This window comes from Penicillium concentricum (genome assembly GCF_028827145.1).
Source record: "Penicillium concentricum strain IBT 3081 chromosome Unknown utg000001l_segment0_segment0, whole genome shotgun sequence".
NCBI classification, from domain to species: domain Eukaryota; kingdom Fungi; phylum Ascomycota; class Eurotiomycetes; order Eurotiales; family Aspergillaceae; genus Penicillium; species Penicillium concentricum.
This window is the reverse complement of record NW_026622754.1, coordinates 3,408,590-3,433,588: the sequence shown is the minus strand read 5'-3', so window position 1 is coordinate 3,433,588 and position 24,999 is coordinate 3,408,590. Positions and strand designations below refer to the sequence as shown.

At 49.3% G+C, this 24,999-nt stretch overlaps 10 protein-coding genes across 10 annotated transcripts; 6 read left to right on the top strand and 4 right to left on the bottom strand.

Moving 5' to 3' along the window:
* Positions 1-184: 184 nt before the first annotated feature.
* Positions 185-3,284, bottom strand: N7517_001287 (armadillo repeat protein; the record flags this gene model as incomplete). Its single annotated transcript, XM_056719017.1, has 3 exons — positions 185-1,174; positions 1,231-2,927; positions 2,990-3,284. 3 exons carry the CDS (start codon positions 3,282-3,284, stop codon positions 185-187), a joined length of 2,982 nt encoding a protein of 993 aa, XP_056583152.1.
* Positions 3,285-4,735: 1,451 nt separating this feature from the next.
* phoB (regulatory cyclin phoB) lies at positions 4,736-5,817 on the top strand (the record flags this gene model as incomplete). The annotated part of the gene is made up of 2 exons (XM_056719016.1): positions 4,736-5,348; positions 5,408-5,817. 2 exons carry the CDS (start codon positions 4,736-4,738, stop codon positions 5,815-5,817), a joined length of 1,023 nt encoding a protein of 340 aa, XP_056583151.1.
* Positions 5,818-6,902: 1,085 nt separating this feature from the next.
* On the top strand, positions 6,903-8,684 carry N7517_001285 (putative tRNA-specific adenosine-34 deaminase subunit Tad3; the record flags this gene model as incomplete). The annotated part of the gene is made up of 3 exons (XM_056719015.1): positions 6,903-6,999; positions 7,055-7,106; positions 7,166-8,684. 3 exons carry the CDS (start codon positions 6,903-6,905, stop codon positions 8,682-8,684), a joined length of 1,668 nt encoding a protein of 555 aa, XP_056583150.1.
* Positions 8,685-9,073: 389 nt separating this feature from the next.
* N7517_001284 (uncharacterized protein) lies at positions 9,074-9,664 on the bottom strand (the record flags this gene model as incomplete). The annotated part of the gene is made up of 1 exon (XM_056719014.1): positions 9,074-9,664. One exon carries the CDS (start codon positions 9,662-9,664, stop codon positions 9,074-9,076), a length of 591 nt encoding a protein of 196 aa, XP_056583149.1.
* Positions 9,665-10,110: 446 nt separating this feature from the next.
* Positions 10,111-12,693, bottom strand: N7517_001283 (mRNA-binding ubiquitin-specific protease UBP3; the record flags this gene model as incomplete). Its single annotated transcript, XM_056719013.1, has 2 exons — positions 10,111-12,120; positions 12,178-12,693. The coding sequence occupies 2 exons, from the start codon at positions 12,691-12,693 to the stop codon at positions 10,111-10,113; spliced, it is 2,526 nt and encodes an 841-aa protein (XP_056583148.1).
* Positions 12,694-13,783: 1,090 nt separating this feature from the next.
* Positions 13,784-15,628, top strand: N7517_001282 (RING-type E3 ubiquitin transferase MAG2; the record flags this gene model as incomplete). The annotated part of the gene is made up of 1 exon (XM_056719012.1): positions 13,784-15,628. The coding sequence occupies one exon, from the start codon at positions 13,784-13,786 to the stop codon at positions 15,626-15,628; it is 1,845 nt and encodes a 614-aa protein (XP_056583147.1).
* Positions 15,629-16,409: 781 nt separating this feature from the next.
* Positions 16,410-18,350, top strand: erg4 (c-24(28) sterol reductase; the record flags this gene model as incomplete). Its single annotated transcript, XM_056719011.1, has 5 exons — positions 16,410-16,447; positions 16,589-17,623; positions 17,674-18,005; positions 18,062-18,279; positions 18,339-18,350. 5 exons carry the CDS (start codon positions 16,410-16,412, stop codon positions 18,348-18,350), a joined length of 1,635 nt encoding a protein of 544 aa, XP_056583146.1.
* A 503-nt stretch (positions 18,351-18,853) lies between these two features.
* On the top strand, positions 18,854-20,048 carry N7517_001280 (dienelactone hydrolase family protein; the record flags this gene model as incomplete). The annotated part of the gene is made up of 6 exons (XM_056719010.1): positions 18,854-18,914; positions 19,003-19,086; positions 19,149-19,300; positions 19,408-19,659; positions 19,727-19,838; positions 19,894-20,048. 6 exons carry the CDS (start codon positions 18,854-18,856, stop codon positions 20,046-20,048), a joined length of 816 nt encoding a protein of 271 aa, XP_056583145.1.
* Positions 20,049-20,923: 875 nt separating this feature from the next.
* N7517_001279 (chitin synthase export chaperone) lies at positions 20,924-22,197 on the top strand (the record flags this gene model as incomplete). The annotated part of the gene is made up of 7 exons (XM_056719009.1): positions 20,924-20,953; positions 21,031-21,066; positions 21,144-21,234; positions 21,307-21,394; positions 21,453-21,546; positions 21,598-21,931; positions 21,983-22,197. 7 exons carry the CDS (start codon positions 20,924-20,926, stop codon positions 22,195-22,197), a joined length of 888 nt encoding a protein of 295 aa, XP_056583144.1.
* Positions 22,198-24,005: 1,808 nt separating this feature from the next.
* On the bottom strand, positions 24,006-24,572 carry N7517_001278 (uncharacterized protein; the record flags this gene model as incomplete). Its single annotated transcript, XM_056719008.1, has 2 exons — positions 24,006-24,474; positions 24,556-24,572. 2 exons carry the CDS (start codon positions 24,570-24,572, stop codon positions 24,006-24,008), a joined length of 486 nt encoding a protein of 161 aa, XP_056583143.1.
* Between the last annotated feature and the right edge of the window lie 427 nt (positions 24,573-24,999).

Sequence of the window (24,999 nt, the reverse complement as noted above, 5' to 3'; positions counted from 1 at the left end):
ATGGATGTAGAAATGCTTAGAGAGCTTTCAGGCACATAGTATCTACAAAATTTAAGCTCCTCATCAGTTACCATGTAAGACGAGCTCAGTAAGAGAAAAACAAAAGAATCGTCCATATTTTCCTACAGTACTCCGACCCATCCAGAACGTCCCCGGGTAACTCTAACCATGAGAAAAATATCAACTATGCGGGAGACAGTTTGTTCAACAAATGCAGCGCAGTCTTCGTACGCTCCCTTGTGTCTAGCTCCGTGTCATCCTCGAGGCTAGCCAGCCGTTCCGCAAACCCAAGAGAACGAAGTCTCACTGCCCGTTCCCGACAACCTTCATGGTCACTCTGATCTTCTTCGTAGATGAGGTTGATCACTACCCAAACACAGTTCGACCGAATGTCTTTGTGAGAATGGTTGAAATAATTTCCCAGAGACCGTAGCAAGTCACAGTGGAACGCGACGATGCGCCGGTGACGTGGGTGCCCGGCCGCCAAGTGGACGATGAGAGCGGCGGCTGCGTTGATGATCTCATTGGGGACTTGGAGGGACTGGCTGCTGGAGTCTCGGCGGTGAGGGAGTTGAATGGTACGTGGTCGCAATGTATCTGCAATGGTATCAAGGAAATCATTTTGACCTAGCTCTCTGAAGAGATATTCAATCATCTCAGGTGCACCCCGACCACAGATCATGTTGCGCAGTAAGTCAAATGTCTGCTCCTGGACGGCAATGTCGTCCTGTCGAGACTGTGTAGTCTGAGCTAGGGTTCCGTGAAGAACAAGTTTGCGTCTACGTCTTGCATCAGGAAGGAACATGTCCAAACTCATTTTGGAGGGAGGCATAGTATCGGTCATCTTGAGGTCCTCTTCCCACTCCGCTGCGTCATCCATGGGGTTCAGAATGTCGACTTGTTCGCCAGCCGAGTTGGATCGACCCATGGCAAACCCGGAACCTTGATCTGTCTCCTCTTCTATCGCCCGTCGAGCCACTGCGCGGACCGGATCCTGGGAGATGACCTCCATGATCCATTCGGAGCCCAAAGTCTCGATAATGTTCATTCTGATGTCGTTTGCGGTATCATAAACCATGTGCTTGAGAGCCCAGAGCGATTCAATCTGTAATTTGGTGTTGGATGAATGGGCGTGCTCACAAATGATGGGAATGATATTGTGGGAAATGATTGCCTGAAAACATTATGTTAGCTGCAAAGCTTATGAACAAAATGTAGATTTGGACAAACCTCTTTCATGGGACTGAAGTCTAAGGCCAAGTTACAGATCGCAGCCGTTGCTGCAATTTGCACCTCGAGGTCAGAATGGCGAAGTAGGGCAAACAGTGGCTTGGCCACGCCGGCGTCAATAAGACTAGTTCTCAGCACGCTCACAGATCTGGTCAGCATTCGAGCTGTACCACAAGCAGCCAGAATTGTCGGAATCGGATTTCCATCCTCTGCAGTATTTCTGGGCATCACAGCATCAGCCAGTGCATCACTAGGCCTTGGTTTGAGGGCGTCAATGATGTAAGGGACTACGCCATGTTCGCAAATCGCCTTGCGGTACTCGTCCTTGAATGGGACGAGTGCTGCCAAAGCCTTGAGAATGTTCTCTCGGTAACGCATTACATGGCAAAGGGTCGGAGAGTAACCGGATGGCCCGAGGCGGCACTCCTGTGAAAGAGACTCAAGGTCTCGGCTTGGGCCATCCTCTGCGTGCCACATCGGCCGGGATGTCTCCGTTATTGGGTTATAAGTCTCCTTGAGAAGTTGTGAAAGTCGCTTAAGCGCATTGCCTTCTACCGCGTGCCTCTGCAGCTCCTGGTCATCCATGACCAAGTTGGCTAATACGGCAGGCGCCTCTTCTTTCAAGCGTAGGGTCGACGAGAGCAGACCATCATGAATAGCGCCTTCTTCATCCGGCAGTCGAACGTTCTTATCTAGCATACGAATCAAGATGGGGATCAGCAAATAACTGAACATTGGGACGCGATGTTTCTTCGCCAATCCTAAACGGAAGAGGGCCGTGACAAGACGTGCGGACATTAACCGTGTCATGCCATTCTCTGAGCGGAGGATGCAGAGTAGCCATGGAACGATCGCATTCTCGTCGTCTTCTGGAACAGGCGTCTCCGTCAGCGAAAAAGGCGTGGGGTAAGAATGACTGTGTCGACGCTGTGAGCCTCCGTGTCCCAGAGGTGGGAAATTGGCAGAACTGGATGAAGATTTTGTGTGTGCTAGAGGAACTGAAGGCAAAAGCTGTTCTATGGGGTTGGCGCCAAGATGACGTGGTACTGCGGAGCCCGACAGATATGTGGATCCCCACGGACCTTTCTTGATGTCTGATGGAGCGAACCCAGGGATTTGTTTTGGAAACACCGTTACAATCCCAGGTGATGACAGGAAATGCTCCGCCCTCCATTTTGACTGTTCGATAATGACAGCCACGGCGCGCAGAATGGGTGCTAGCTGAGCGGAGTCGGGGGCCGGAAGTGGCAGGTCGTCTAATGCGCCAGGTTCTTGAAGGCGATCCTCTGCGCCAGGCAAGACAAATCCCTTGGCCACAACAAAGGAGGCAATCTTGAGCGCCAAAGCGTCCAACACCCCGGATTCTGCTAGTGCCGTCTTGTGGGTTTCCTCCGTGCATAGCTTACCGATCAGGGCGGCTGCTAGCTCGATCGTAGCCTGGCTGCGCAGGTTTTTGTATTCCTGCGAGATTATACGTCTAAGAGAGGTAATATTTGCAGAAGCAAAAACGAGATCTGCAAGCTGCGTGTCCCGAGGCCATTGTTCCTGGCTTTGCAACGGTATCCGGTCTGCGATTGTGTTCAGGAGTCGTAGAATGGGAAGACAGAATGAATCTGGGCAGTCCGGGGACGAAAATATTGAAAGTAAGGTTTGGGGGATATTGCTGGCGAATAGTGGGGTGAGAAACGTCGGACCACCTGCTCAGTACAGTCAATGTCTTATCTTAGCGGATTTAGACATGGATCTGGTTTTCACATACCTTGTGCCAAGCTCCCAACAATCAAAGTTGCTTGAAGGCATGCTTCGTAATCTTCTGTGGCATTTGGCGTGGACCGGCCTTGCAGTATCGATTCATTAAACTCGGCCGTTCCCGGCCATCTCGATATCAACACCTGTGCCAAAGCTGGTATGATTCCCTCGACAATGTAGATTTCCTTGCGCTGATCATGGCCAATCAGTTCATTCTTCAGAGTGCGCAAAGCTGTAATCTGCGAGGATGCCGATTCGGCGCTCTGTAGCTGTAGCAGAATCGGCGGTGCGGCAGCTCGCGTCATCGTCTGGCGATCAGCCCCTCCCAGCGGGAGGTTCTCGACGTTTCACTTTGTGTGTTGAATTGGAATTGGTAGAGATATTAGAATGATATTGAGGAAATTATATCCGTCAATGAGAAGACTGTGTAGACTTGGATGCACAACATAGATGTGATAGCAAACCGGAACTGTAGAGCCGGGCCTAGAGGTACTCCGCACTTCGGTTCTGCCGAAACACACCGTTCACCGAAAAGTGGCCCCGGATTAAGGAAAGAGCGGCACTCGGCCTTGGAGGTTTTACAACTTTCTCTACTAGCACCATGCTAACGCTAGTCTGAGCCATGATGATCGAAATAGTATGCATCTTGCTACGGAACCTGAACATATCCAATCTTCTATAATCAGATCTGCAGTGATTGAAATAAAAACTTCCCCTATTGTCGAGTGTGACGGGGACAGCATCTGGAGTCGAACGCCTCGGGGTTTCCAAGATTGTTTGCCTTTCCATGAAAAGAGGGGAGGGTGTCATAAGTGTATAAATATTAGTCAATATATGTACGGACTACGTATTATTGAGATCTAGATTCAGTGGAGTACATGTAGCCTATATTTGTAAGGCTTTGTTGGTATCAGTTCTCGGCCATATACCCTACAACAAATCCAGTATATCAATCCAGTATATCCGGGTCTAGGAAATCAAATACTGGAACTATTTAGATCCATTAACCATATTTAATCATATATTTGCATATAGCCAGAATATATGAATGTGCATAATATACTTAAACTCTTGGCACTTTAACCTAATCCAGCTAGGGCACGGTAGTTACCCCCGCTTCCCGGCTCGATCTTAAGTCCCGAGAGTATATTGAAGTGCAATATATACATGTATCTATATAAAAAGAGAGGATAAGGGCTTCATATGAGGTAATTTAGTCATGGAATCTCTCTCCAGATATGGGTATCTCCTTCGATATGGAGTATGTAGATTCAATTCCCGGGTCACATATGTAAAGTACTCATACTATGAGGGACATACTCCGTATATTATACAATATTGCACAGCTAGGAGTTATTTAAACAGCGGATACGGAGTACTTCTAAAGACATTACTCTTTAGCTAATATCACTTGAGATCTATTTAAATACTGTAATTTGAAAAAGAAAAATACCCATACTGTAACGGTACAGTCACCGGAAGCAGCCACTGACATATGGATGTAATTACCTCACCCCCAACGAACAAGATTTTTTCAACTTCGCCCCCTTTCCTCAAAAGGTCGGAGTATTATTCCCAGAACCATCTCTTTATTATAACCCTTGCATACCTTTTTTGTTTGCCTCCCTTTTTAAGCCTCTTTGAGGATGAGGCCGGCCGTGCACCCACGCCATCCACAGCGCGCCCCGACTGTGCGCCCACGTGGTCTCACCTTGCACTGTGAATGCTCAGCCTAGCATTCCTTAATAACCTAACCATGTTGGCGTCTTCGCCTTCGCCTTCAACGGCTGCGTTGCGCTCCCCGCTTCCTTCAACTTCGGGGTCGCATTCCCACTATGAGCCTACTGGCGCTCCACAATTCAATAGTCCTCGATCCTCGCGTCTGGCCATTGACGAACTTCGTTCAGCCTTGAATCGACATACTGTCGATCCTACCTCTCCTGAAACTTCAGATCTTCAACGCAGGCGCGCATCTACATCCGACACTCTGAAGACCCTGGTCAACAATTCGGCCTTGGCTTCGACACCCCAATCGACTTCTTCCGCTGTGACTGCAACCACTCCGGCGACCGCCACATCTACAAATCCACCCCCAACTTCCTCCCCCGCCCCCTCGATGCCCGCCCCTACCCCTGGTTCCAACAAGCGCAACAGCCAACGCGACCATCACTCATCGGATGCGACACCGGACTACGATGGCGAAGATTTGGAGAGATCGCAGTCCAAGCGCCTGCGAGCTTCCAAACCAGATGTCAAGATGTTGCCCACGCAATATGAACTGGCTGACCCCCGTGACATGGTCGTGCTGATCTCCAGCATGCTCATGGAGCTAATCCGATTCAACGACAAGATCCCACTACACCAGGGTCGTCTGACTCGCTTTCATTCGCGCTCTCCGCCCCGAATCTCCGTGCAAGATTACCTACAGCGATTGACAACCCACGCTACTCTCTCCCCCCTATCCTCCTCAGTATGGTCTACTACATCGATCGACTCTGCGCGTTGTACCCCGCCTTCACTGTTTCCAGCTTGACCATCCATCGGTTCCTGATCACCAGCGCCACAGTTGCCAGCAAGGGACTCAGCGACAGTTTTTGGACCAACAAGACGTATGCTCGAGTTGGTGGAATCGGTATGACTGAGTTAGCCATGCTCGAACTCGATTTCTTGTTCCGAGTCGAATGGCGCATTGTCCCACAACCGGAAGTGTTGGTGGACTATTATCAGAGCCTCGTCGATCGATGCGACGGGTTTGAAATTGAAGGCATCTGCCAAAATGGAAGTGCCAAAGCTGGGGTCACCGGCATTGCTCCAGCAGCCGGTCCTGTTTCAGCATAAGGCTGGACCAATACGCCCCAATTACGCCGATGCGAAATCTGCACAAATTACGTTCTGCCCTGGACCACTCGGGCCGGTCTCGAGTCAGCCATGGATGAGTGGATTCTTCTGCCTGTCACCCGCCGAGTCATTGGCGGTGTGATTTAATACATACCACTTGCATTAGCGGGGGATGATGCAGATCTCGATGCATCTTTGCTTTTGATCTAATATCAAGGAGTATCGGGATCAGGCATGGCGCTTTAGAACATCTATCTCAGCATATACCAAAAGGTCGATGGGCAATACCTTGTTCCTACTTTTCAGCGAATTTTCTTTTTTATTTCACAGGGCATTCGGCGTTTGGTGTCTCACGGGATGAGGGTGATATGTATGATCAAGTCACCTATCGTCTTAACTGTTTCTTTTAGAACAATACAAAACCCAAATATCCACTCATTATTTAAGTTTTTGCAAGTGTAGACCTTGGGCATTTTTTTATACGCACTATCCATCATCGGCTCTTGCATTCTATACACTGTTGAAGCTGAGGGGTGTGAGGTTTAGATGGAGCAACAAACATTGTTATCCCCTTACCACGGCCTAGCTCCCTATAAAAGGTATAATAGTAATGGCTCTTCATAACGTACATGTAAGCCCCTCGAAGAATCCGAAACTATACAAGAGTAGACGGCGCGCATGCGGCCTTGTAATGTATTTTTTAGTAGTCTTTTTAGTAGCCTCAGATATTCTGTTTACTGGATGTTAAGATATTTCCTCCCCCTTCTCAGTTGTATAGGTAGACAGCAGTAAAAGGCAGACACAAATTACTTTGAGAACCTGCCGACTGAAAAGACCAAAACGGGGCAAACACAGAAAGTTTGCATTGTTTGCATCCATTTGTATAGCTTTCTTTTCTTCAAGTCTATGTGAATACTTCCGCTGAATTATTGAAGTCGACGTCGGCAATTGAGGGTGAAACGCAATTTCAAGGCATTATAATTTGCAAACACCCCTTAGTCTATGCCATTGTACATGGTCAACCTATCTTGACACACTCACCTCATTCCACCCTGTGACTGGGTGCGCCATTTGAGATAGCTAGAATGGACGTCGAAAAGACAATCAGAGACCTCAAGCCCCTCGGTGGGCAGGTGGTCCCCATTCGAACAGTCCAAGAGACAAGGCCCCCAGAAGAATTCGGTATGACCCACAACATCGCCCTCTTCTTGCGACATCAAGATTAACCAACAAATAGGCGATGCCTTTGTCGCAGAAGTCAATGTGAAGTCTGCATCCAAAGTGATCAAGTAAGCTACAGACCCGTGTGCTTGGCCAGTCTAAACCACCAAATTAATTCCTCAATTAGAGCTCTCGACACGGCTTTTCCCAAAGACCCTTCCCTTCCGCTATCACACCTCCGTCGCTTCGCTAAAAGAGAACTACTCCCACCCCCACTAAGGGCAAAGATTGAAAGCCAGAGCCTTCATCCAGCGGCCCCGGCACAAACCATATTCGTGCTCATATCACCACCGTTGCCTGATATCACCACACTCAAGGCTCTGCTGGCTCCATTTGCGCCGGAGACGGCGCCGGCCGCTACAAACGATCCTCCAACTACAAATGGAACGCCAGAGGAAGCTTCACAGTCCAATCCTCCACCCCCTACTATACAACTTCACCCCGCCACAATCCCCCTTTGCCCCCCCTTCAATGCAACTCAAGCCGAAACATGGACCAAGACCCTCTGGCCAGTCGTATTCAACCCAGCCGCACCCCGCTCAACTGTCGCGCCGCCTCCTCAAATCCTAAAACGCGCACAGGAATCCATTGAACCACGGGCAGGGTACTACCTATCCCTAGCGCGCAAAGTAGCAGAGGAAGCAGAACAATCCGGGCTAGGCCGTGGCGTAGGCGCAGTGATAGTCGACCCTGCCATTGAAGAAGAAATAACCGAGGCAGGCTATGAGGCCGGATATGACACTACAGCAGAATGGGATGAAGCAGTCCTCGCAGTTGCCGGCGATGCGCGCTACTCCCGCCCCGAGGCGGGCGCACCATCTCAGGCCCAGCTGCACGCCGGGGTAGCGCCAAACCCAGCGAGCAAGACATACAACGCGGATATCGAGGGCGGGCCTGAACTGCACGCGCTGATGCGTGCTGTCGACTTGATTGCTCGCTGGCGCCGAGAACATGATCGTCTTGACCACGTGTCTGCATCAACGACTACCGCAGGTCTATCGAAGCCTGAACTAGAACAGTCAGGGCTAAGCGCCTTGGAATCATATTTCTTATACCGCCACCGTCATGGAATATCTACCAGCATCTCCAACTCACCTCCGTCTCCGTCTTCTCCATTGAAGAGGAAACACCAAGACCCTAACCCTGAATCCGACTTGACTATCGACCCTTCTACAGACCCTTCCCAATCCCGGCATCACCACCCACCTCTCCCAGCTCCTCCTCCATCTACCGTGGTAATTGCGGACTCTTCTACCCCGGCTATAACGCCTGCAGCCCCGCGCATTCGTACTCGGTCACAGGGTGGCTACCTCTGCACAGACTTGGACGTCTACCTTTCCCATGAGCCATGTCTGTGCTGCTCTATGGGCATGCTTCTCTCCCGGTTCCGGTCTGTCATCTTCCCCAGACGTGGGAGGTTGGAGAGTGGTGGCCTGTCTTCTGAGCCGGTTGTTGGTCCCGTGGCCGATGAGGTTGTTCAAGCTGCAGAGGCTGACACTTCTGCAGTCGATGGACAAGACGAGAGGGGGTACTATGGGCTACATTGGAGGAAGGAGTTGAACTGGAGGGCTCTTGGGTTTGAGTTTGTAGAGGATGGGGATTTGGAAGTGAAGAGCGAGTGTGGAATGCCTATCTTCCATGCTTGATTGCATACATTCACAACTATACTAACTATTCGGTTCAGTATAACCTACATGCTACATAAACGATGTATTACAGCAATACAATCTTGAGATAAAATTCTTGGAACTTTTTTTGGGTAATAATAGGCTTTTTGACATAGCACACCTGTTATTCTGTGTTCTCCCTCCTGTAGCTTCCACACCCCTTCAACCCTCCAGCCCACTGTCGTCTACGCCATTAACCTCCCTCGTCTTCCCAACACAAGCAAGAAACACCCCGACGCCCCAGGCTAAACAACCCCAGCCCCCTTCAACACCCGCCTTCTATGCAGACAAAGCAATCAAGATCAAGATAAGGAAATTCGTGGCTTCGTCATAGATAAAAGAGCAAAAAAATGTCTGCTGATGAGATCTCAGGGTAACGGAGTTAGCCCCACGCGATTAAGGCCCATTTTGGTAATGATGCTTCGCAGAGAAGGGATGTGGAATTCAAGGCGATCGTTCCGTGACTCTGGGTCAACAGCGCCGTTAGAAAGGTCGTCTTTGGGGAGATAGATAGGCCTTTCGGGCGGCCCATGAATCAGGGAAATCCGGTTGCTCCAGATCATGTACGCACTTCCCGCGGAATTTCGTCCCCAGAGTTCGATTATGCCAGCGGCGCCTAGGCGGCGCCGGAAAAACTTGACGAGAATAACCTTGCGGGTATGGACCCTGACTCCCTCCAACCAAAGTTTCACGTCCTCCACTAGGCTCACATATGGTTCACTAAATCCGACCTCAATAACGACCATTGGTTCATGTAGAGTAGGGCTGCCCAGGCATGTGACAGCAGTGTCGGGCTCTTTCTGATTATCAACATAAGGAGGGTTGCGCGCAACGACGCATGGGCTGGCTGTCACCATAACATCAAGAACTTTGGCCGCAGAAAGTTGCCCGTCGATGTGCCAGCGGAATAGTTGCTTGTGGCACCACGTGTGCGGGGCTTCGTGTGTGTAATTGGGCATTGTGCGCGTTGAAACCTTCTTCTGCAGGAACACACTCTTACGGACGCGTGGATATTTTTCAGCAATCAGGTTGGCCAGGTCGATTGCAACATTTCAATCCACTGATGTCAAGGCCATGAACATTTGCGAGGCAGATTTGTTGATGGGTAAAATCTTCAGTATCGCGAGACTCCTGTGACTGTTCCGTTTCCGATGAGGTGTAGTCGTTTGGGGAAGACATATTTCTGGTGAAGGAAAAGTGGAAAGTGGTGCTTCGTTGATGAATTAAACAAACCGGGAAAGTGCAAGTGTGGAAGTTAAGAAGTCAAGTGGGAAGTAGGGAAGTTGAGAAGTCACAAGGATGTCATGATGAATGGCGCTGAGTCATCAACTCAACATGCCCAAGTGCAGGTGTTCGTCGATGAACGGACGCCCAGCCTAATGGCGAAGCTTTTGGGTGAGAACCCTCAATCCATTCGCTGGTAGAACAATAGATAGGCAACTTTGTTGTCATGAGAGCCATAGCGGCCCAGGGGAGTTCGGACCCCAGAGGGGGCGGCGGAAGGTGAAGTAACTCCGTTCACAGACTTCTTGCTTGCATGTCCGTTGGCACCATTGCCATTGACCTGGCTCCAGCCCTTGCCGCTGTCAGTCAAATCCATGTCATCCTGATCGATGTGGTCGAAAATATTGCCGTTCGGGACCTTCCCGTGCTTGTGCTGCTCAAGAGCAGCAGCGAGAACCTTAGGGTCTTCCTCACCACCAGCTTCCGCCACTTCCTCACTGCGAACGCGACGGATGGCAGTGTCGTCCATGCGGATCCATTCCAAGCCTTCCTGTCGCCGAACATCGACCGTGTAGTGACCGCCGCTGGCGTTCTTGCCGTGGTGATAAATCACACCCATGAGGCGATACTTGGGGGGACCTCCATGGGCTGCCATGGCGTTACGCCGATGAGCTGGGAAAACCTCCCGCGGAAGCTCCAGGTCTAGAGGATATCCAACCTTCTTCCAAATCTTCTGAGTGGCACCTGTAACACTGTCGTACTGGAAGCGCTTGAGATGAAGAATGAGAACAGGGGGCAAGGTCTCAATGAAGATTTGTTTGGTCGCGGTGATGTTCGGTCCGCGTGACGAGTTGAAATCACCCTGGATGCTTTCCGGCTTTGTCATTCCCTTGAGCGCATCGAGAATGTTGTGGACGTCATGCGATCCAATGTCGAGTTGCAAAGGTTGATAGGGCTCTAACGTGACAGAAGTCTTGTTGCCAGGCACCTTGAATTCTGAGCGAAGCTTTCCCCCAAAGATTCTGGTAACCGGCGACTCAGCAGAAAGAGAGCCAGACAGTTGGGTGGTCGCGGCTTTTTGCTTGTGGCCAACTTCCAACCAGCCATCGACAGAAGAATCGTCTCCTTCCTTCGCTGCGGTGTGTGCTTCGGCACGAGCGCACTCCTCGTGCATCTCCTCGAGAAGGAAGCCTAAGAACTCCTGGGCGTCCTGCTGATGTCCGCGCCGCATGTCCCTGAATCGTGGCAGCTGTCGAACCATCTCATAAACAAATTCAGGAACGAAAGAGTCACCATATTGCTCAAGCTCATTGGGCTTCAATCTGAGGCGAAGTTGATCTTCAGAAGTGGCCGCGTCAATAACACGGAATTCCTTCATGAACATGATCATCGCATCGATCAAAGGAAGATCACTGTGGAAGGTGTGCGCAGCACGTCGGCCAAGATGATCAAGGAATTGGTAGAACGGGGTACAGGAAACAAGAATTTGCAACACAGAGTTCATGTAGCACATGTTCCCGGTGTTGACCAGTCCTCGAGGTTCAAGGAATGCGATCTTGTCGCTGTATTGAGTGACATCTTCTCCTAACTTGCTCAGGACATCTGCGAGGGATTTATTTTTCTGGGCAGGCAATCCGTGTGGCTCGGTTAAAGCGGCAGCGGCAGCGGCACTTGCTGCTCGCGCCGACTCCTTCGAACGGACCAAATCAGCCCAGGACTTGGGTACAGCTGGCACAGGCAAGCTTGTCTTGGTTTCAACAGAAGGAACTTTATCCGATTCTACCACTGGGACAGGAGTAGCAGGTGCAGTCGATTTAGGAGTTCCAGATGTGGCACTGCCATCTTTGGCTTGGCGGCGTGGGGTAGAGGGCACATTGGGCACCACTGGAACAACCGGAGCAGGCTTCGAGCTTTTCGAGTGTGCTTGTGATTTCGCAACTGACGAAGGGGTGGTGGGCTGTGTGGAGTCTGTATCCGACTGTTGGAATATGGTGGTGGTTGGTGTTTGAGGTTCCGAAGATTCTTGGGTAGATGAAGAGGATGGCTGAGTCTCTTCGTTTTCATCTCCTTCGATGACCATGTGCATGTCTTTGGTGGGAAGCTCAACTGATGACTGCATGACACGGCCCTTGCGACGTCTGCGCGGGATTCTGGCCGGGAAGGGCTGCTCTGGAACCGAGAGCCAAGGAATCTAGATTAACTGTTAGAAAATATTCATGTTTGATTTGCGATAAGAGTAAACACTTACTGGTGGGGCAAAAGTGGGCTTCGGCGGCAGGCTTGGCTGTGGCTCCCATCGTGGTGGCGGAGAAGCGATGGGATATCCTTGGACCGAGTGAGGTAGAACAGCAGGGTATTCCTGCATTTCGGGCTGAATGGGCTGAATCGACGGATGCATGACAGATGGAGACATTATCGGTTGCAGTGGAGTCGGGGTTCTTTGATGCATGGGCATCGAGTGAGGAATATGCGTGGGCGCCATGACAGGCTGCGAGTGAGGATAAGAAGATACAATCATCGGTCCATAGGGCGCCTGGTATGGACGTGGAGGACCCTGGATATGTCCATATGGTGGATACCAGTAAGGGTATTGCTGCGATGAGTATGGTTGATGAGGCATGTGGCCATTCATGTGAGGAGGATATCCTATGTACTGTGGTGATCGCATGTGGGGAGGCGCGGCGTTGTAAGAGAAGTCTTGCTGGCGCCTCGAAGGAGGCATGGGCAGCTGCCCATGTGGCATGGCAGGAAGGTGGTGGTTCATATTGAGTTGGCTAGAAAAAAAAGTTGTCTTGACGTTCGGTCACGCGTTGCCTCAAATGAGTGCCATGCGCGATAGCAGTCAAGAGGAAGGAAAAATCTAGAGCTGCTGGCGCATTTGGGCAGCTATCGTGGCCTCGGTAAGAGCTTTTGGATATGTTGGAGGATGGGAGTGGAGGATGAACTGGGTCGAAAGAGCTGTTGGGCTGCTGGGATTGGTGGAAGGAAACTGCCAAACCAGATCGGAGTGAGAAAACAAGAAGAGAAAAGCAGACCGCTGTACAAGTAACTCCCTAGGCGGAGAGAGTTGACAAGTGGGAGATAAGAAGCAGGTGAGCAAAAGGAAAGAAAAAAAAAGAAATAAGAGACGAGGGTTGGGAGGCCTCGATTCACCGTCAAACGAAATGAAGCTGAAGGGGACCGAGACCGAATTGGGTGTCGGGACTTGCTGGTTCACGTGACATTACGATTTGTAACCAGAGAGGGGCGAATTTGGACCTTCACGACATCAAGTGGCACCCTGAGGGCCGTCCCTCGATCCTCAATCCTATTTTTACATGGCCTTTAAGGCCATTCATTCTCTTCTTCCTGTTCGGCTTGTTCAGCACCTAGTAGATCACCCGATCTACTGCCCGCCAGCTGATTGACATCTTATCAGTTGTTGACTTTATCCAGTCCCCGTAGAACCCCTCATCTTCCCAACTGGCTCGTTTCGACTCTCCGCCTTATTTGGTTTATTGGGATTTCCACTGAAGGGCCATTACTGCAGAGATATGTCATCCAATGCAGGACAGAACCCGCCCCCTTCTAAAGCGGTAAACATTCCGAATACAGCTTCGTCTACTCCATTTCACTCAGCAGCTGCGGCGGAGAACAGCTCTCAAAGGCGCGTCGGAGGTTCTGGAGGTTTTCGGCCAGGGGTACAATCGAAAACTTTAGCCACCCCAAGGAATAATCAAGCTCGGAAGAGTCAGCATAACCGTCAAAGAAAACCTCGGTTATTGGATGATGACGAGTACAACGAATCGGTGGGTTCACGGGTCTATCTTCCTCAAGAGCTGCCTGCTGACCCTGGAGGCATTATCTAGGCCGCCATGAAATCCACCACCAGCCGCAAGGGACAGACGTCCATCACTCACTTGATGAACTTTTCACTTCCACCTCGCCCACAATACCAAGCACCTCCTCGCAACATCCGACGGTATACATCCTGGGGAGCGGGTGCAGTAGACAAATCGCGTTATGTTCATGCGAATTACCGGTTTATTGTGATGCCAAATCAAAATTTCCATGCTCAGGCAGCCAATGCGGATGTCCATCTCGATTGGGCCTCGGTCCTTCAAGTACTGGTATCTGCTCAGACACAGGCTGCCAGTTGTCCCATTTGTCTTTCTACTCCGGTGGCACCGCGGATGGCACGGTGTGGTCACATCTTCTGCCTCCCATGTCTTATCCGATACATGCACTCATCCGATGACGATAACACGGTCCCTGAAAAACGGCACCGTTGGAAGAAATGTCCTATCTGCTGGGACTCGGTGTATATCTCCGAGACTCGACCTGTGAGGTGGTTCCGTGGCCAAGAAGGCGATCTTCCCGTCGAAGGCGGTGATGTTGTATTGAGACTTGTAAAGCGAGAGTCGGGCAGCACCCTTGCTCTGCCTCGTGATGGATCTGAGACACTTAGTCCAGGCGAGGATGTTCCGTGGTATCATGTGGCGGAAGTTGCCGACTATGCTAGAATCATGAAAGGTGGTGAAGAATATATGGCCGCTCAGTATGATGCCGAGATCGAAGACCTCCGCAGACAGGAAGTTGAAGACGAGCTTCTCTTTGGCGACGAGAATACTTGGACCAGAAAAGCAATTGTTTCTATCATGGATGCCAAGGAGAAGCTGAGAGGCATTGGCAATCCGCCTGATGTCCGGCCAGTTAAGGAACGCAATATTGCACCTACGCCTGCCAATGGCTCTTCTGCAGACTCTACTGCGACGCCCGCTACATCAGCTGAAGCGGATCATATCTCTGAAACCTTAGACGGAGTCCACCTTGATTCCAAACCCAGTGCCAAAGCTAAAGAGAAAGGCCGCAGCACGCAAGCACCAGCGTCTTCCGGGCCAGATCAACCGTATCATTTTTATCAGGCATTGCCTCAGTTCTACCTCTCGTCTTTGGATATTCGCATCCTCAAAGCTGCATTTGGAGAATATTCTTTGTTCCCTGCAACCATCCTACCACGAGTGGAGCACATATCAACAGGCCACATCGTGGATGATGAGCTTCGCAAGCGAGTGAAGTACCTCGGGCATCTTCCGCAGGGATGTGAGGTTAGCTTCCTGGAGTGCGACTGGAGGGACGTGGTTGTCCCCGAGGTTTTGGGACGTTTCCGCGCAGAGACTGATAGGCGACGAAAGCGTAACCGAGAAAAAGAAGCCCGAGAAGAAAAGGATCGCATTCGCGCGGAGAAGGAAGAGGACGACAAACGGTGGGCTGCCGCTCGGCGCAAGCGGCCAAGCATTGGAAGTGCCAGCGTCAGTGAAGCTCCATTCTCTGCTCATGACTTCCAACCACTTCCTCACAATGCGGATTCTACATTATTCAACGCCACCGCCTCCTCGGCCTCTCCTCCACGCTCGTCTGGATTCGGGGCACTGGCTTCTCCTTCTACCAGTCCCCCGGGTATCCGCACTGTTTGGGGCACAACGGCAGTGGGCTCACTGTCACCAAGCCTTGAGGCTCAACGGGCTATACATAGTGACGGGTGGCGACAGGGCTGGGAGGATGAGCTCTTCGCCCAGCAGGAATCTGATCTGCTCGCTCAGACGGCATCTGGAGACCAGAATCTAAGTTCTGGACCATCTTCTAGTGGGGGTAAGAAAAAGAAGAAGAACAAAACCAAGATCACATTGATGGCCACTAGCAGCCAGAGAGGGGCATAGGTCTTGATCAAGCCTTGTTTGTTTCACTGTTCTCAATTCCCATCAACTTCGTACTATATTATCATATATGATCCATTTCCCGATTCTTCAGGTTGTCTTGGTAATTGTTCTAGATGTGCCCGTGTTCCATTCTACTGGTAATGTTGGACTTTTCTAGACATTTCAAATCAAACACATAACATTCACACCGTAACCTGATCCATTTGGCGAGAAAAACAGGTGAAAATAGGAGTCAAAGATAGAAATAAAACCAGGCATGTGATCTGGGATTTGTAATAAGGGGTAAATCGTATAGATCTGAGGGCTTGCATATCTTGGCAGAGTTCCATCAAAACAGGCAGTTGACAACGAGTTGCCCACTAAAGTTCCCTTGGAAATAAATTGCCGTGGGGTGAAATATTACAGTGGAAAAAAAAAAGGGTATTTAACCCCTTTTAGCAAGGGAAATCTATGTATACTCACGTTCTGTATTTTGACTGATAAATAGACCATATATACTACCTAGGTAAATATATATTTCAATGTTCTATCAAAAATTTGAATCATAACTATGTACCTTATAGACTTAAATTCACATTCTGGTTGCCCACTCTGATATAGAGCCCTGGAGATTTTAAAATTAGTTACCTATTTGAATGGTTATGTAATCAATTAGTACACCCGTCCGTGGACGGGCAGGGTAAACATTCAGGACATTCTTGTTTTTTCCCTCGCTCCTTTTTACCCTTCCTCTCCTTACCCTCAATTGCAGTCGGAACCTTGGTCTTCCGATTAAGCGACCATGACTTTAACCCGCTCTCAAACGGGGAAAACTCCCAAGTGAGTAGTTTCCACCGGATCGTAGTTGCGACGTATCCACACCCTGAATCCCCCAGGGTTATATCTTGCCAGTCACCGGAACTTTTGGCTTGTATACAGTAGGCTGTTGTCAAGCTAATTTGGAATCCTTTCTTCCTCCAGAAAAATGGATCGCCCCGGCTTCATTGAGACCCCCGGCGGCCGTCGCACCACCCGCAACAGTTCTGTCTTCGATGGTAGCGAGAATGAAGCCTCCAACTCCCCCTCCCTAGAGAGATCCAAGTCCGCCTCCCGTCGTCGTACTTCGGCCAAAGTCAAGACCGAAGAGGATGATATGCCGGTGAAGGTCACCAATGGCAAGACTACCACCCCTAATCCCAAGTCCGCATCGCGCATCGTGGACGGTTGGGAGGAAGGCCTCGATCCCAAAGTGGATTACAGCGGACATTTTGAATTTGGTGGCTCCTTGGGTGTGCTGTCCATGATGATCGGATTCCCTATGCTCATGTACTACATGTGGATCGGTGCTACCTACTACGACGGCAAGTTCCCTCGCCCCGCGGAGAACGAGAGTTACGGCGACTTTTTCGCACACTTGGTCAATCTGGTCTACACCGGTGCTTTCCCGTCGGTTAAGGCATGGACTATCTACTGGGTTTTCTTTATCTTCGAGGGTGCCTGCTACGTGCTTCTTCCCGGCGTTAGTGTCTCGGGTCGCCCCCTGCCACACATGGGTGGCAAGCAGCTTCCATATTACTGCTCTGGTGTGTGGTCGTTCTACACCAGTATTGCATTGGTACTCCTTGCGCACGTGACTGGGGTCTTCAAGCTGTACACTATCATTGATGAGTTCGGTCCCTTGCTCACCGTGGCCATCCTGTCTGGATATATCGTCTCTTTCATTGCCTACTTCTCGGCTTTGGCGCGCGGCGCAGAGCACCGTATGACTGGCTACCCGATCTATGACTTCTTCATGGGTGCCGAGCTCAACCCTCGCATGTTCAAGATCCTCGACTTCAAGATGTTTTTCGAGGTCCGCCTGCCCTGGTACATCCTGCTGGGTCTGTCTATGGGCGCCGCTGCCCGCCAATGGGAGATGTATGGTTATGTGTCTGGCGAGGTTATGTTCCTTGTCATGGCTCATTACCTTTACGCCAATGCCTGCTCCAAGGGTGAGGAGTGCATTGTTTCCACCTGGTAAGGGTATAACCCCCTAAGAATCAAGATTATTTCCTAACATTTTGCAGGGATATGTACTACGAGAAGTGGGGCTTCATGCTGATCTTCTGGAACTTGGCCGGTGTGCCTCTGAGCTACTGTCACTGTACCATTTACCTCGCCAACCATGACCCTGCTGAATACCGCTGGAACCGCTACTTCCTTGCCTTTTTGTTCGTCGCCTATTTGTTCGTCTACTGGGTTTGGGATACCACCAACAGCCAGAAGAACCGCTTCCGCCAGCAGGAGCGTGGTACCATGGTAACCCGCAACACCTTCCCCCAGCTTCCTTGGCAGACAGTGGAGAACCCCAAGACTCTTACTGCGGCCGATGGCTCAAAGATTCTTGTGGATGGGTGGTGTAAGTTCATCTTAAATATCAAAAATTTACGAGCTCCGATACTAACAACCGTATAGATGGCAAGGCCCGTAAGATCCACTACACGTGCGATCTTTACTTCGCTCTGAACTGGGGCTTGATTACCGGCTTCTCAAGCCCGTTCCCTTGGTTCTACCCTGTATTCTTCGCTTGCATGATCAGTCACCGTGCTCTTCGTGATATCCAGCGGTGTCGCACCAAGTACGGCGAGACTTGGCTCGAATACGAACGCCAGGTGCCTTACCTGTTCATTCCTGTGAGTAACTTGATCTTGGATATTCCCTCTGTGCCTGTGGCTAACTTTGTATGCTATAGTACGTCTTCTAATCGCAGTCCGCTACTTTCCCTTGCGATTCATTTTGGGGGCTCGGTGGCTGGGAGCCCAGGGGATTTTTTTTTCTTTAGGTCTAACCAGATCATCTTTCAGCCAAACAATTTTGGGATATCATATGTATAAAAGAAAAATGGCAAATAGATTATTAATACCTGTACCGATCATGAAGCAAGATGTTCCGACCATCCTATGGCCTCTGACCTATCTAGAATCCACCACTATGAGCTTTATGACTTTTTTTGTACGACTCCGACGATTAACCCGAATTCCGAAGTTGATCCAAATCTAAAGAAATTAGCTATTTATACTTCAATTCTTGATCCCTGCATTAAAAGGCAAGCATACATGGATAAAAGTGTCGAGATGCCAGTCCACGGGTATCAGCACATGACTGCCCCGCGTATGTTATCGATAATGTTTTCGCGCCTTAATCTTTCAATTGATTTCTCGAGTCTATTCCAATCTATTTCTCCGTCGAAAACAAAAAAAAGAAACCATGCTGATCCAAGAATCCTATCATGATGTCCCCACTAAAGCGGATGGACAGGGGACGATGCGTATGTACATGGTCTTTCTCGTACAACAAATTTATCCCCTCTATAGAGTCATTGCTCCTTCATGATGTCAATTCTAACAACTTATAAGGCATCTATGTCTTCCACCCGACAATTCCAGGCTACCCAAAAGCCCGCTTCCCCGGAGTCGTAGTTTTCAGCGAGATCTACCAAGGTTCGTGCCCCCTCCACTGCAATAATGCCCGAGCACCTCAACTAATGATCCTGAACCCGCAGTAACGGGCCCCGTGGCACGCTTTGCACGCCAGATCGCAGGCCAGGGCTATATCTGTGCTGCTCCTTCGAGCTACCATGAATTCACTGGTCCGGAACCTCTGAAGTATGACGCAGAGGACACAGACAAGGGGAATGCATGGAAGATTGGCAAGGTAAGCGAAATATACTTCCCTGAATAGATGTTTTACTTGCGTTTCCCTTTTTGTTCTTTATTGGGCTGTTCTCCTTGGGTTGATATCCGTGGCTAACTTTATATCAGAAACTTGCCGCTTATGATGAAGATGCTAGTCTCAGCGTGGATTATCTGCTCTCGCTGCCCACTTGCAACGGCCGAGTTGGTGCCACGGGCATGTGTCTGGGTGGCCATTTGGCCTATCGTTGCGCGCTAGATAGCCGGGTCAAGGCGAGCGTGTGTTACTTTGCCACGGATATCCACAGCAAGACCCTTGCCCTGGGTAAGAGTGATGATAGTTTGGAGAGAGCTGGGGACATCAAGGGTGAGATGCTAATGGTATGTCTTATATTTATTTTTTATTTCAAGTGTTTCCATTTGTGTCACTTGCTAAACACATCTCTAGATTTTCGGCAAAAACGATAACCATGTCCCGCCGGAGGGCCGGGATCTCATCCGCAAGACTCTGCATGAAAAGGGCGTCTTGTTCGGCTTCTATGAAGTCGCTTGGGCGCAACGTGAGCACATCTCTTGATACCATCGAACGCAACTATGCTGACACTAGTTATCTAGATGCCTTTATCCGTGATGAGCTCAGCAAGGGTCGTTATGATCCAGCTATCACCAAGGTCTGCTTCGAGATGCTGCTTGAGCTGTTTGGGCGCACCTTGAAGCTGGATCTGGGCGAGCATGATGGGCAAAACTTGGTGATTGAGGATGTGTGTTAAGCGGTACTCTTCGAGTGTTGCCGACCTACATGGAGTACGGTACAGAAGAAGGGGTTGATTCGCTAAAATTGAATGTGACTTCATTAATTTCCAACTGGACTAGATCGAGCCCTTAAGGGGTATGTATACTTCTACGATGTGAATACTCCATACTCGGTAGAGGCACAGAGTAACGATACAGCACTGCAGGCACAAAACATGACCGCATATCTCAATGGTTCAATATATGAAGGAAAAATTCAGAGGATCGTATGTTGTGTATTAACTTACTAAATTGTGGCTTGAGTCCACCTGGTCGACCTGGCGACCATATATTATTCTCTCCAGCAAGGGTCGAGGATAAACCTGTTTATCCCCAATATGAAAGGAAAAAAAAAAGAATTGAAAAAAAAAAAAAACAATATCGGCATTAGGTCTAGGGAGATCTGCAAGTATCCACAAGATCAGAAAAGAACCTACAACATATATGATCTTTACATAGTACATAACAATTCTATACCACTCAACTACGTAGGCGGAAGAGTGTACTATTATTAGTGACTGGACCCAAAGAACCACCAAAGAATCACTAAAGAATTGTTTTGATTCACTTTTGGATATTAAAACCAAAAACTTGGAAGTTAAGACGTTTTTTTTTTCACTCTAAGCCACACTAGCGCCAGCCCTGGAGTCCCCCGAGTAACCCGTGGGGATCTTGAATCACTTTCCCCTCACAGGCTCTTCCAGCTAGACTTCCATTTCTCTACTTCTACTTCTATCTCAACCTGGTCTCACTATCTATCTGGACTGGTCCTCCCAGGTCACTTCCCGTCTTGAACTCTCCTTTGTCAACATTGTTGTGTTTTCCCCTGGCTTGAATCGCGCCTCAATCCAAAATGGGGTCCACTCAATTCGGGAACTTTCACGTAAGTGCAAATCGACCTACGGAGTAGAGACCCTTCAATGGGCAGATACTGACCGCACACCCATATGGGTATCACAGAACTTCTGTCGCGACTCAACCCTACCAGTCTGCAATGTGAGTGAGAGCTTTTTGGAACCCCTAGGATGGCGCCATAGAATTGTCAGCTGATTATATCTCTTCGTCGCGTACAGCTTTTCACCAATGAAACCGCGACTGCTGCCTTCCACGCGTGCGATCTGACTGGCATTCCTCTAAGTGGGGACAGGCACCTTCGGAACTTAGGTACGATCTGCGAAGTCGAGGCCGATGCGATTGAGGAGGAATTATATGAGCACGATTGTTGATTTGTGATAGGTTCGATTCTGCTGGCCTTCATTGCCATTATCTTGACCGTGGGTATGATATGGAGATCGGACAAGAAGCACGCTGCCGTCGGCCGGAGGTATGGGATATCTCTATTCACTAAGGAAATATCAACTGACATGGAGGTGTGTGCGCAGGGAAATGCAACTGTTCTTGCTCGGTTTTATCGTCATCGAGATCTGTGAGATCTTCACAGTGGGCGGCTTCCCGCTGAGCGACGCAGTCCGAAAGGTAGGATTTCTACAGGACAAATACAAGGTCTCGGCTGACAGATGTATCTAGGGGTTCTCTGCAGTACACATTGCCGCGATCACTGCTACTTGCTGGGTCCTTCTCATGAACGCACTTGTCGGCTTCCAGTTGCTTGACGACGGCACAGCAGCTTCCATCGGTCTCATATGCGCGTCTGCTGCCGCCCTCTTCATCGGGACTGGCTATATTGCCTTAGACACCGGATTCGATTGGACTGGCCGTTTCCAGTCAAGCTATGAGCCACCAAATCGCAACATCGCCCTTTATGTTCTGTACCAACTCTTCCCACTCGTTTGCCTTGTCTTGTTCTACCTCCTGGAAGCCGTACTAGTGCTCCGGGTCCTGGGCGAGTTCCGACCAATGCGTAAGTACACCACGCTGGACTCAAAATAAACACATGCTAACGATGCAACAGTGTATCTCACCGGTGCTGGCTTGTTGTTCGCAATTGGTCAGATCTTCAATTATGTGATCAGCACCCACCTGTGCCAGGCCTCGGATGGCAAGATCAATGGAGCTTTATTCGAAACTCTCTTCACTCTCCTTTCTGTCACTGGGGTCTGGGCCTTCTGGAGCAGTATCACTGAAGACGACTGGCCTCTGCCCGTGGGTGGCGGTGGTTACAACTGATCTGATAATTATGCCATTTGCGTTATCTATGACTTTGCCTCGTCAGTTTCTTGCGGATTTTAACGTCTCTAATTATTCTTCAGCCATACATTACTTTCTTCACGCTTGTTTACGAATCTAGATCTTGAACTGGGAGTGTCGACGTTGTGATACCCCATTTCCTTGAGTCGTGTTTCATGATTCACCTGCCATTTCTTGCCTTTACGGTGGTTAACATGCCTTGCGTTATGACTCGTTCCAGCCCATCTATGTTTTATGAATCTACTTGCGGGAGATTCGATCTGCCAGTCCCACTACTGGTCAACCACTTCCCCGTCGGCGTTTATCCGTTATTTTGTTTTATGACAGATACCTCGCCATGTACTTAGTGTAACCCATGTCAAATAATCGACTTTAGCTATCTCACTTTTTCCAAGTTGTTTAATTCTAACTAAAAGATCCGATCCCCACCTCCCAGACCAAATCAGTCATAGGAGAGCTTTTGTGTAAACGCCCTTCAAGTCTCTTATATTTGGGAGGTAGTATCTAATGCTACCTACCTACCTCGATACTGAAATTGGGGAAAGACAAGTCTTCTAATGCGACTCAGTGTGACCACCTGGACAAGCTACTTTACACTTCGCTCCGTATGCCCATCTACCAATCGGCCACCAATGTGACATTCGTGCTGTGGACTTGCTGTTCATCTCTTTTGCTGCGAGCAACTCTAAAATTTCGGTGTATATGATAAACAGCTATATAATTCAACAATGGCGTAACCTTGCCCTCTTTATAACCATAGATACCACATTTGAAGCTATCCTTCTTAGTTTTCAATTATCCCCAAACGGTCTCGAATATGCGCTTCAACATCGCCGCTCTCGTCCTCGCCTCGGGGTTGACCTCAGCTGCAGGAATAGCTGCTGTGGCCAATAAGACACATACCCAACCCTCCTGTACATATCCCTTTCTATAACCTCAATTCTTCGAATGCAATTTGGGTACTAATACGAGGCATACATATAGTTCGGCAACAAAATCTAGAGATTGTCCGGCAGCTCCCAGAGGCGTGTAGTGTCGCTGCTTGTCTTAACTTGACCGCCCAGCTTACGTGCATTGCTAATGCTCTTACCAATGGTGATCCGGTTGCTCTGCAGAAGTGTTTAACAACTTCTATGAGTCAGGTACATTCTTCTGTCTTCACCGAGCTTTCTTTGAAAACAAAACCTAATAGCTGAGTCTAGCTCTGCTCGTGTGTTGCTTGTTATCCAACGCTTAACAATATGCTTGTTGCACTCGGTATCTGTCCGGCCTCAAATAATGGCGGCGATAAGCCTTCTTCTAAATAATCGCCATGCGGCTGAGGGCCACATGATAATGGGGATATTGTCGTTGCTTGTTTTAGTTCAAGCTTCCTGTCAGTCCTCAGTGCATGTAGCGGTCTCATTTCCGTAGAAATTCTAGCTGCCTTTCTGCTATTTTCGTCCTTATCAGTGTTGGAATGTTCAACTTAGTATGAGGGAGATATGGGTGTTGGGCTAAGGCTAAACGGCGTCTTCCCCTTCAAGTCAATTATCGCATTATGTTGTATATCGTTACCACTTGAGTTACAACAGCAAGAGAATCTATTTCTCTAACAAAAAGGCATTGAATGATTGACACATTACTATAGAATGGTTTAGGTACAATGGTTGTTCATAAGTGTTCAAGGGAGGATTGAGATCTGCACATGAACTAAAAACAGTCGTAAATAATAATGTATATGAAATCAGAAGCTCATTTGAATACATCAACAGAAGAAGGATGCCAAATCAAACTTTTCGCACACTTCATAGTCGAACTTTAACATCAACACATGGAAGAGTCCACTCCCGTCTCCCCAAGAGGCTGCGCATCCACTCCAACCCAACTCCTGTCCACTCGTTGGGCCTTGATTCCATTCCATTGGGGGAGATTCGTTGCTGGATGCCTTCAAATGCAGCACCAGTCAAGGCTTTGGCAGTGGAGTTCATAGTATCGAAAACAAATTCCGTCAGGCCCTCGCCAGACACCGTTGCTTCGGAGGTTGTGTTGCCTGAAAGGGCATAATCGCCAGGTCCTGAAGTATAGCGTGGTGCAAACCAATTACTCCGTAGGTCAAAGATGCATCGGTCTGACCAATGACATGACGAGACGAAGAGGATCAAGAGTAATGCGGAGCAGTAGACACATGGCCGGTGAATGATGTATGTCAAGGCAACAAACGAGATGATGAAGATTGGGGAGGCGTTGGTCGGGATGAAGAGGAGAGGCAGCCAGCTACAGTATGCGTCATCGGGGTTAGTCTCAATCCCCTACTTCGTTGCTGGTTGCTGGTTGCTGGTTGCTTGCTTCTCTTACCTTCGTAGACAGAACATGATGGGGCTTGCGGGCGCTGGCCTTCTGCCGGAAGGGGATAGACAGATGGACAAAAGCGTCGTTGAAAGTAATTAAAATACTCTGATAGTCTAATAAGCTCGCCACCTTCGAACCCGGCAAGTGAAAGTGGGCTAAAGGAAGAAAAAGTAATCTGATTCACTAATGACGCGAGTCGGGCAAGAAGTAACACTAGCCACATTCCGCCACAAACTCGGCAGCCTCAGCCACACCCACGGCTTGAACAATATTACCGAGAGTTCTTCTCTCCCTCACCCTTCCTCTCTACTTCACCACGTTCTTCAATTCCATCTCTCTTTTCTCGCACCTATCTCTGATTTGCTCTTTTGTCGCCCTTTCTAGCCTTTCTGATTTCCAATTTCATACTCTGTCCCTCTCGAAAGAGAGCTTCTGAGAGCTCTGCAAAGC